We start from the raw sequence: 12133 nt of genomic DNA, 5'->3' as shown, positions 1-12133 counted from the left end.
ACCCTCTGAGAGGGATATGGAGTAGCCTTTATAACTCTGTAACTGGCAATACTAAGCATGATTTTAAAATCAATGTCATAGCTGATGTAGGGTTTCTTTTTCTTTTTTGCCATACAGAGTAAGTAACCTTACAGCGTCCATCTTCTCACAATTCTAATTTGAAAAGATATTAGAGCTTTGCACTGCTCACCCCACTGCTTTGAGGGTGGAGATTGCAAAAGGACTTCTTCTTTTTGGCTACTATGCAGCCTTTGCCAATGTGTGGTGGCTGGAGGTTGATGGGAGTTCTAATCTAAAACACCTGGTGGGGATGGACTAGGTTGGCAAAGGCTGCTCTAGGAAGTATGAAGCAAAATCATTCTTGTGCCATTTTCTTTGATGACAATCATGCTGCATATAATGATACTGTATTTTGAGAGTTGTTGTTGTTGTTGTTGTTGTTGTATGTATGTATGTATGTATTTTTGAGGTTTTATATTCTAAACCACCCTGTGAACTTCAGGTGAAGAGCAGTATGGAAATTTAATAGTTAATTAATTAATAATACTCTAGCAGTACTTCAGAGAATAAAGAAAGGAAATGCTCTTTAAACAAGCAACCACCCACCCACCATGGCTACCTACCGGAAGGCTGTGCTCAGAAACCGGGATGCTGCTAGGTTGCACAATGATGCTCATGCATTGCTTGATGCTGGCTGCAAATCGATATGGTTCATCTGCCCTCTCACACTTGTCCCTTCGGGAACACCTGATATGAAAAGTACAGGGTAAGCAGATAAGCAAGATTCTCAAAATTTGGCCATATAGCCTTGTATTTGGCCAGTTCCAGCCATTCCCAGCCACACAGCAATAAGATATTGAAAAACATTTTGCATACACTGACCATACACCTACATTTACATAATTTGAATGTCTGTGTGTAGGAGGCCTAGTCCTATTGAAATGCCTTTCACTGGTCTACTGTGGGAGGAAAATAGTTTGTTTTTTTTTAGTTTAATGCACCACCTCCGTATTAATTAACGGACTCCATCACTGGTTCTGAAAGCCCACGTAACGTTCACTTTCTCCAATTCACTCACAATTTAAACCCATCGGTCGCATCCTGCGTCAGTCTTCCCAATAGCTAGAAAAAGCATTATCAGTCAAGGCACAGATGCCTCAGCTACGGGGAATCCAAGTCTGGAATATCAGGAAGTGAAAATCAGCTGAAACCAGAATAATCTGTTGAATAAAGAGCAGGGTTGGCCAGTAAAGGGGCTTGTGGGCTATCTGGTCAATAAAGCAATTTTATTTGGCTCCCATTGACCCTAACAGATTTTAATCAAGGTTGTGATTATAACCAAAATTGTTTTCAAAATGAGAGATAAGAGATATTCAACAGTTCGTGTTATAGCTGCATTTACCTTCTATATATAATGTCCTAGGCATGCCTGAATGCTTGTGCTTCATAATCATGAAGCTTTTACTGCTACAGGGTGCTGATTTTACTATAGAGTCTGATCATTAGTAGACTGGCCTGTGTGTGTCGCTGGACCATTCTATGGAAAAAAGAGCCACCTGAATAGAGAAACTGCCCAGCCCTGTTTTAGAAAAACCCCATATTCTAATTTATTTGGGCTTTGTTGCCTGGGGCTGAGAGTGGGCTAAAGAACACTTGCTATTTTTTGCTAATTTTTCATACACAGTTAAAAACACTATCTTGCCCATGAATATCAATGTCATGATAAATGTCTGAAAGAGGCTCAGGTGATGGTGAGCAAAGAGCAGTACTAGCCAACACTGTGCCCTCCAGATGTTGTTAAACTACAACTCCCATCAGCACCAGATAGGCCTTAGCACCTTCAGCTGAAAGCAGATATTATTTTTTTTAGATAAAGTTCCCATTTTAAAATTTTCCAAAAAGTCAGTTAACAGATGATAGTCCAGTCATGTATCCATAGCAGTGACCGGAGGATAAATGACCACTGGGAGGAGCACAAAGAGAAGAAACAACATGTTGCATCTGCAGCAGCACAACTGAACACCTTCATCTGCCTCAGCTGCGACAAAACATGTCTCTCCTTCATCAATTTCTACAGCCACACCAAGAGCTGCAACTGTCCAACAGCTTGACCTCACCCCCAAAGGCGCACTCCTCCACTGTCTCCTGAGACAGACGGATGCCAGCAATGGAAACCTCTGAGGATACAATCTTTAAACAAAACAAGAACCAATCAAACAAAAAGATTCTCTTGGTTAAAGTCTAAAACTGAAGGAGACATGGATTTTGTATGCTAAGCAGTTGGAAACGGAGCCTCAGTTATGGAGAGTGAATAGCTAATACTCTGTGTTTGCTTGTGGCCCTTTTCTCTTTTTTTCTAAACATTAGAAAATGCAGCCACTCAGACTTAAAGAACAGAATGCCAGAGGAAGGCAAGAGCAGCGTGACATCTATGCTTTAGTTAAAAACAAAACCTGTGGCTAATTAATCTCCTTCCCAGAGAGGTGAAGGGGCTTGAAGCTTGAATTCCTCTCCCTCACACTGGAGACACTAGAGTTAAGGCCTGTTATCATGCCTGAATCTCCCAGGCTCTCTCCTCCCCCCAACGCTCCTCTTTGAACAGAAGCCATTACGTGTCACAAGCTGAGTTATGAGCACTGCAGCTGGCATGTGTTGGACACCTGGCTCATCACCAAAGCCATTTCATCTGAGAAGGCCCCCAGAGCGGGCTGAAACTCTTGAGCTCCTATCAAAATGAAGAAAAATGGAGAGAAAAGGCTAATCGTCCCTCCATCTTTCCATTTTCTTCATCACGAGAGGCTAAGAGGTCATTGAGCACACTAAGAAACAGCTTTGAGAAAGTGAGAAGAAGAAGGAGTGCTACTAAAGAAGCACCACGGATGCTGTAGTTCTGCCTGCAGTGCTATTCAGGGTAAATAACAAGGCACATGATGAGGATGGGGCAGGAGGCCCAGAACAAAAGGTGGCATTCATGGTTCATGGCCTTGTCTGGAAGAGGAAAGTAAAACAAATTTATCTGGAGGGGAATGGGGTCTGTTTTCATGCTCATTGCCCAGTTTCTTTTGAAGGAATAGAGGAAGAAAAAAGAATTTTTCTAGGAAATTGGGGTGTAAGGTAACCATGCACTTTTCTTTTCTTTTACTTGGCTTATTTGAATTATTTGGTACATTTCAATCCCCACAGGTGAATGTGGCACAGTGAACCTTGATGGTGCCTGTTCTCAGCTGTTGCAAGACACTTCTACATTTTCAGAGCTACAGACTGCTCTGCTACTAGTTTTCAAGGAAGACGAGGAAGATGATCTTCAGACACACACCCCTTGCAACAATATGATTTTTATTTTTTTAAACACACACATATACACACATTCTTCCTGAGAGTTGCCAGTTTGCCCCTTCTGCTAGGGAGACAGTTTTCATACAACAGTTCTTTAAGAAGGTAGATGTGTGTCTATCTTCTAGCCATTTTGATTAAATGTTTTGCATTGTGTGCAGTGAGACAAACACATGGGAACTAGTACTACATATGAATTCCACCAGGTATAATGTTTTAGTATAAAATCAGTATGACAGGGGTAGCCAGTATAGTGCCATCCAGATGTGACCAATAGCAACTATAGTCCCAAACATCTGGAAAGCACTACATTAGCCACTCTGGACATATGGCACATTTATGAATAAATGCTGAAAGACTCTGGAGCCCCACACCAGAACTTTATGCCCTTCTATAGACTCCTTCTTCAAACTACTGTTAGAAGCATTTTGTTACTGTAACCTAGGAGTAGCCAATGTGGTGCTCTCCATATGTTACTGAACTTATGCTCACATCATTCATAACTATTGGTCATGCTGGCTGGGGAAGATGGAAGTTGTAGTCCAACCTCTGGAGGCCTCCATGTTGGCTATCATTGTAAGTAGAGCAAGAGGATTTAGTTTTTCTCTTTCTATTGAGACCAGATGTAATGAAAAGCAAGCACATAGCAAAAAAAACAGTTTCAATGCACATTGCAAAAGAACCAGTTTCAAAGTTTTCCTTTTGTGATGGCTGGATTCAAGCTAGCGTAAAATGTCTACATAAGCAGACATGCTGACTGCTTAACAAAGAGTCTTAAGCTTTCTGTGACAAACTTCCTCCAGATGAGGTGACAAGAACAGCTCACAAAACCAGGAATCTTCACTGAAAAACCATTTACTTCTCAATAGCCCTCCCCCCTGCAGTGGGGTGGGGGAGTACTAACCATTTTCCCTTTGCAAACAGCCACAGTGATACCTGGCAATTGATACCGCTATTTTCTCCCTGCACCCTTCTCCTTTACTTGAATATAATGGACCAAAATATGAATGCTGCCAAAGAAAAGAATTATTGTGTTTTAAGTGAATCGGCAAGATTGCTCTAAAGTGAGCTCTTGACTGGAGCCTTTATCTCATTGACTTGCTGGAATGGCTCTTTTTTATCATACTATTTATGGCAACAGACCTAACAGAGATAAATAGGTCTGGAGACAATAACATAGTAGCAAACAGCAGCATATGGAGGAGCCCTGCAGGTTATAGATCCTACTGGACCAAGGAGACTCTTTAGCAGTCTCCTTGTGGGCTCTACCTGCCACCAGAACAACAGGGTGGCTAATGAAGAAGGAGGAAGAGGAGGAGGAGGAATAAGATCTTTCGTTCTTTTCAGTTTAACACGGAGACACTGTCATTTAGTAGGCACACCAGTTGCTGGATACTTTACACACAAGACAACAGTCTTTCCTTCCATTTTAACATCTTTTTTTTTTTTAACGAGATTTTATGGAGAAGCCAAGGCTTTCTGAAGTATGGCATGAAGAGATGCTGCTGAATACTGCTCAAAGCAAAATCCAAGGAAGAAAGGTTGAGATGAGGTGAACAGTGTTTCTCACAGGGCTCGGAACATCTTTGTTACCACCAACTTTCACCCTTGATTTGATGCTGGTGGATCTTGCGGTGGTGAAATGTTAGGGGAAGATAAAATCAAGATCACCATTCATCTCTAACTGAAAGCACCCAGAGTAGTTTTCCTGACAGAGGTTTTGTGCATTAAAAAGCTGTGCGACAGGTGGGGACTCAACAAAGCAGTTTTCAGTATCACTTCAATGTCCATAAAAGGAAGAAAAGTAGCAATCTTGAATAGGACTTGCACACAGGTTCTATAAAATATTTGGGAACCGATCTTCTTTAAGGTGGACTCTAATTCGTCAGCTCAATTGTCACTTATCAGAGATGCTGTAGGAGTAGCTGTGCATTTTCTGCATCTGCAGAAGTTGAACTAGATTATCTTCAAGGGACCTTCCAATTCTATGATTCCATGAACCATCTTCTTTGTAGCAGAACTCCTGTGCCACACTATCTTCTGGTTCCTGCTTCAGAACCGACTCCATTCTCTGCAGCTTATTAAAACAGCTTATTTTAGTTAAGCTGTTTTTAGGCCCCTTTCCTCACTCAACTTCCTGGCTTTAGCACCCCTCATTTCTAACAGCAGCAAGCAGGCCCCTGGGGACAGTGTGAAGGTTGTTCCATATTCCAACATGCTCTCTTTTCACCAGCTTCCCACTATCATCACCCACCACCAACTTGTCTATAAGTGTGTAGAATAACGAGTTCTTCTCCAAATCCTAAAAATGAGCTATTTTGCATTTGAACAAAAATGGAAATGAACACTGTGCATGTGTCCAGGGCTTGGAAGAAGCAAAGTGCATTCATGCATGCACTGCTGAATCAGATGTGAACTTTGAGAGCCCCAGCTGAAGAGGAGGTGGCCCGTAATTCACAGATTGGGAATACTGAGTGGCCTATAAATCTGCCTGACTTCGTCATCCAAGGGATCATGGCAAGGAGCCTCAAGCTCCTTGGCCATAAAATGATATCACCATCCAAAATGTCCATATTCTTATCTGCCTTTATCAGTCACCTAAAAAATGCAATGTGAACAACACTGCCTTGACTTCCAATCTCTTCTGTGCAGATCACTGAGGCAACTGACCCATCTGACAGAGGGAACATAACAATTAGAAGCAAGAGCTGACAACTAAAATACAAACACTCATGTGCTAAAAGCCTCCAAGCAAATAGGAGAGCAGCTCTGGGAACAGTAAGATTAACACAGTTATTCATAAGGTTCAGACTAGGGCTTAAAAAATAATCAGTGCTCAAAGAAGACATTTTTGAGGCAGGAAAATTCTAAGGAGAGGCTGATAAAATATGATTAGACTGAACAGAGCCACTGCAGCATGTTCTGTATAAACTTGCAACTCCATGCTGCATTTAGCTGCCTTGGGACCAGTAGATTTTTATTCTGATCTGTAAACCTACAAAGTGTCACATCTTGCCTTGCATTTCAATTGTTACCTAAGAAGGGATTTTGGGGTTATATTAAGAATAGCGGCATGTCAGAACTGGGAATAAGGGTCCCAGAGGCTGAAATGTTCCTTTGCCACTGACTGGCTCTGTGGTGTTAGTAAGTCATCACAATTATTGCAATGGTGCTTCATCAATTCTTGTCCCAGCTGTGTTCTGTTTCTGGTGATAGATGCCTGCAAAAACTTATTGCATCATAAAAACTTACTGCAACCAAATCAAAATGAATGCCCAGGAAACAACTAACATTCTATAACCTCCCCACTAACTTTGTGCAAATAAATCATGATGAATGCTCAATAAACAGGTCATCTGGAAGCAACCTTAGAAGTATCAGTGACTAAAGGATCCTGACCCTTCCTTGAGACTCCTGTTTGCTTCAAGTACACCACAGCTGGCTGAGAAACACTGTTCCAATGGAGATAACTAAGGAGACAACTAAGACAACTTTGTCACCTCTGACAAAGCTGATTGATGTCAAGTCTATTGAGAAAGTAGGAGCAAGCGGGATGTTATCCAGTGGTTGCTTTCAAAACAAGCAAGACCTGAGTCTGTCTAAAAACTCTGCCCTTTAATGGGAGAAGCTATTGCCACTCTGTGTTTACTCAGAGGGAGATTCTTTCAGAAGATTACTTCACACAACTTAGGGATGAATGCTAGCTTTAAAAACAGGTTTTCTTGCTCAGTAGTGGGGCTCTGCCTGACTCAAATTAAGTACAGTGGTACCTCGGGTTACAAACGCTTCAGGTTACAAACACTTCAGGTTACGAACTCCGCTAACCTGGAAGTAGTACCTCAGGTTAAGAACTTTGCCCCAGGATGAGAACGGAAATCGCACACCAGCGGCGTGGTGGCAATGGGAGGCCCCATTAGTGAAAGTGTGCCTCAGGTTAAGAATGGTTTCGGGTTAAGAATGGACCTCTGGAATGAATTAAGTTCATAACCCGAGGTACCACCATACTGTACTTTCTCTGGAGATGAGTATTCTTGCTTGCAGTTTCTGTTCTGTCTTCATGAATCACAAGTGTTTTTGTATCTGTGTAGGTGGGACCATCGGCTGTGGAGAGGACTGCAGGGCCTGCTCACTTCCAGGGCCTTTTCCAGCTGGCCCAGGGGGCGTGGCCCAGGCCCTCTCTCTCAGCTATAAAGGGACTCCTGCTGCGGTGAGGCCTCGGACCATCGGCTGGGTGAGGACTGCAGGGCCTGCTCCCTTCCAGGGCCTTTTCCAACTGGCCCAGGCCCTTATTTGGAACAAACTTTTGGGGAAGTTGGGAAGTGTTCTGCCACTGCTTCCCTGTTCCAAGTGGTTAATGTGTTTTAAAATGTCCTCAAGCAGTCGGTGGCAATTTAAATTTTTATTTCTTTTTTTCCTTTGGTTGGGGATTAATTTTTGTATAATTGTTCTGTTCTTGTTTTTTGTTGTTTTATTGGTTATGTATAGTTTGTGTTTTGTTTTTAAGGGGTGGGATCAGGGCTGCCTGGGTGTGGGGGCCCAGCCAACACGATGGCTGGGACAAGTTCCACAGGGGGGAAGCACTGGGACATCCGATCTTGGTGATCATGGGCAGGAGGCGGAGTTACGCTAAGACCAGACCATGTCATTACCAAGGAGGCAGGTTTAGTCGTTGTTTGAGGACTATCCCTGCCTCCGGGTCTGGCCTTGACCGGATGGATACTGGAATCAACAGGGGAAACCCACATGACCTGAAGGTGTTGCTGTGTAATGCCAGGTCAATTATGAATAAAACCACTGCCATCCATGACCTGATTGTGGATGGAGCATTTGACCTGGCATGTGTGACAGAGACCTGGTTGGAGGAAGCAGATGGGCCTGTCCTTGCCGCTGCTTGCCCACCAGGTTTCTCTTACGCACAGCAACCCAGGTCATGTGGGCGGGGAGGGGGGGTTGCAGTGATTTTTAGGAAGTCATTAGCTTGCATCAGGCGTCCTCCTGGGAAGATCCAGTTTTCTGAGTGCATGTTCTGGAAGTTGGGCAATAGGGGCAGTACAGGATTCCTTTTGGTGTACCGACCTCCCCGCTGCACCAAGGATTCCCTGTCCAAGCTGCTTCAGGTCGTGGCGGATGTTCTCCTGGAGACACCTAGTTTGGTTGTCCTAGGGATTTTAACATCCATGCCGACACGACCTTACAAGGGGCCGCTCGGGACTTCGTGGAAAGCATGGCCTCCATGGGGCTGTCCCTGAATAAGTTTGGCCCAACTCATAGTCATGGACATGCCTTAGACCTGGTGTTCACCTCTATTGACGTGGGTGATCTGACACTAAGTAATAGTGAAACAAAAGAAGTGCCATGGACAGATCACTTCCTGGTGCAACTGGACTTCTCCGCGACCCTTCCCCTCTGCAGGGAGGTGGGACCAATTCGGATGGTCCGCCCCCGCCACTTAATGGATCCAAATGGTTTCCAGAGAGTGGTAGGGGATGCTTTATCCCATGTTGATGGCCTTTCAGCTGATTCCCTGGTGGCCCGCTGGAATGCGGAGTTAACCAGGGCTATTGACTGTCTGGCTCCGAAGCGCCCTCTCCAAATGCATGGAGCCTGGACAGCCCCATGGTTTTCTTCAGAGCTGAGGGCGATGAAACAATCGTTGAGACGGCTTGAGCGTCGGTGGCAGAAAACTCACTCCGAATCTGACTGGACACAGGTTAGAGCTCAACGTCGACCCTACCAAGTGGCGACAGCGACAGCGAAGAAGACTTTCTTCACCGCCTCTATTGCATCTGCAGAAAATAGTAGCAGGAGACTCTTTCAGGTGGTCCGCAATTTAACGGAACCACCTTTACCACCGGGGCCTTGTAAAGACCCCAAGATCTCCTGCAACGATTTTGCAAAGTTTTTTGCAGATAAAATCACTCATATTCGGAAGGAGCTAGACACCACCGTGGGAACAGGGCTGGGTCAGGAGAGTGCTAGAGCCCTGTCTGGTCAAGTTGCATGGAATCAATTTCAATCTGTTACCCCCGAGGATGTGGACAGGCTGCTTGGACGCGTGAAACCAACCACCTGTCTCCTTGATCCTTGCCCATCCTGGCTAATAAAAGCAAGCCGGGAAGGGCTGGGCGATGGGCTCTGCGGGGTGGTGAATGCTTCCCTCTGTGAGGGAACATTCCCAGATCCGCTGAAAGAGGTGGTCATTAAACCGCTTCTTAAAAAACCATCTTTAGACCCGGCCAGTATGGCCAACTATCGCCCAGTCTCAAATCTTCCATCTTGGGCAAGGTGATTGAGCGCGTGGTTGCTGAACAACTCCAGGCACGCCTGGAGGATGCGGACCATTTGGATCCCTTCCAATCGGGATTCAGGCCTCATCATGGGACTGAAACTGCCTTGGTCGCGCTGGTTGATGATCTCCGGCGAGCTAGGGACAAAGGTGAGAGTTTTTTCCTAGTTCTGCTGGATCTCTCAGCGGCCTTTGATACAATCGACCATAACATCCTTCTGGACCGTCTAGAGGGGCTGGGAGCTGGGGGCACTGTTATACAGTGGTTTCGCTCCTTCCTCCTGGGCCGTGTTCAGAAAGTGGTGGTGGGGGATGAGTGTTCAGACCCCTGGGCCCTCACTTGTGGGGTGCCTCAGGGTTCCATCCTCTCCCCCATGCTTTTTAACATCTATATGAAGCCGCTGGGAGAGATCATCAGGGGGTTTGGACTGGGTGTCCATCAATATGCAGATGATACCCAGCTCTACCTCTCTTTCAAATCAGAACCAGTGAAGGCGGTGAAGGTCCTGTGTGAGTGCCTGGAGGCGGTTGGAGGATGGATGGCGGCTAATGGATTGAAGTTGAATCCTGACAAGACAGAAGTACTGTTTTTGGGGGACAGGGGGCGGGCTGGTGTGGAGGACTCCCTGGTCCTGAATAGGGTAACTGTGCCCCTGAAGGACCAGGTGCGCAGCCTGGGAGTCATTTTGGACTCACAGCTGTCCATGGAGGCGCAGGTCAATTCTGTATCCAGGGCAGCTGTCTACCAACTCCACCTGGTACGCAGGCTGAGACCCTACCTGCCCGCGGACTGTCTCGCCAGAGTGGTGCATGCTCTAGTTATCTCCCGCTTGGACTACTGCAATGCGCTCTACGTGGGGCTACCTTTGAAGGTGACTCGGAAACTACAACTAATCCAGAATGCAGCAGCTAGATTGGTGACTGGGGGCGGCCGCCGAGACCACATAACACCGGTCTTGAAAGACCTACATTGGCTCCCAGTACGTTTCCGAGCACAATTCAAAGTGCTGGTGTTGACCTTTAAAGCCCTAAACGGCCTCGGCCCAGTATACCTGAAGGAGCGTCTCCACCCCCATCGTTCTGCCCGGACGCTGAGGTCCAGCGCCGAGGGCCTTCTGACGGTTCCCTCATTGCGAGAAGCAAAGCTACAGGGAACCAGGCAGAGGGCCTTCTCGGTAGTGGCGCCCGCCCTGTGGAACGCCCTCCCATCAGATGTCAAAGCGATAAACAACTACCTGACATTCAGAAGACATCTTAAGGCAGCCCTGTTCAGGGAAGTTTTTAATGTGTGATATTTTAGTGTATTTTTGGTTTCTATGGAAGCTGCCCAGCGTGGCTGGGGAAACCCAGCCAGATGGGCGGGGTACAAATAATAAATTATTATTATTATTATAACTTGACAGCAGCTGCAGATATCATGCCTAAGTGGGAAAAGCAGATATGCCACTGACTCTCACACTTGCTTTTCATGCTTCAAGTGAGGCGCAGGGGACATTTCTTTGTGGCAAATGTGCAGGTTGCAGATATAGGGGCATTGCAGTGAAGGTGTGCTCGTTTCCCTTTGAATGTTACACCAGATGCATGAAAAATAGATGTATGAATCAGTCTTGCATATCCCCTTTTCTTCTTTGGCTAAATGTTGGAAGCTACTTTCCATACATTGCTGACTGTCTGCCCATTAATCCTCAAGAAGGCACTGTCAGACAGCTCTCTGAGATCTCTTTCAGAACAGGCACTGGTCTATTTTCCGTTGCTGGCCTCCCTCATCTCCCAAATGACTCCTGACCTCTCTATTGTGGACACATTGGGGGGGGGTGAGAGAGAAATATAGGCAATATTATGCTAGAAAAGACCTTATGCCATGGCTTGAACAGCTTAATCAAAAGAGACTGCAATTAGCTAGGTATTCCCTGTTTGTCTGAACAACACAAAGCAGTGAACCTGCCACACTTTCTGGTCAAAGAACAAGAATCCATCTGGAGGAGCAAAGGGTCTAAGGTTCAACTCCCAGCAAAACATGTTATGCAGTGATTAGAAGGATTTTGCAGGAGTTACTGGTTCAACATCTGTGGTCTGTGCAAGGTATAATGCATGAGGTCAGGCTAACTAATCTATTAATCTTTCGTTCTGGTCTTGGAACATAAGAGTCTAAACCACACAGTCTCAAACCTTTTCATATTGAGCCTCTGCAGGTCAAGAAAAAAAGAACAGCAGGCAGCACAATCCTATGCATGCCTACTCAGAAGTAAGTCTCGCTGCCTTCATAAAGTTTACTTCCTGGCAAATGTGTTTAGGATTATAGGCGGAACCTCTGCAAATGTCGCAAAGCTGGTCACTAAGATTACCCTAGCCTATATAGTGGTAGGATGGACCTATGACACTGTTGGACTTCAGCTTCTCATCAGCCCTAGCCAGAATGGTCAATGGTAAGGGATAATGGGAATTGCAGTCCAACAACATATGGAAGTCACCACCCTGGCTAACATTGTTTTAAGGTACCCACCCACTACACAA

General features: G+C 45.4%; 1 protein-coding gene across 2 annotated transcripts in view; it reads right to left on the bottom strand.

Moving 5' to 3' along the window:
- PLXNA2 (plexin A2) overlaps window positions 1-12133 on the bottom strand; it is a 403964-nt gene that overhangs the window by 161982 nt on the left and 229849 nt on the right. For both annotated transcript variants that reach the window (XM_081009779.1, XM_081009778.1), the window contains exon 6: window positions 624-747. In XM_081009779.1, the coding sequence (XP_080865905.1) occupies window positions 624-747 (124 nt within the window). The remainder of the gene's footprint in view (window positions 1-623; window positions 748-12133) is intronic.

This window comes from Podarcis pityusensis (assembly GCF_964106645.2).
Source record: "Podarcis pityusensis genome assembly, chromosome: 6".
Classification (NCBI taxonomy): Eukaryota; Metazoa; Chordata; class Lepidosauria; order Squamata; family Lacertidae; genus Podarcis; species Podarcis pityusensis.
This window is presented reverse-complemented; position numbering and strand designations above follow the sequence as displayed.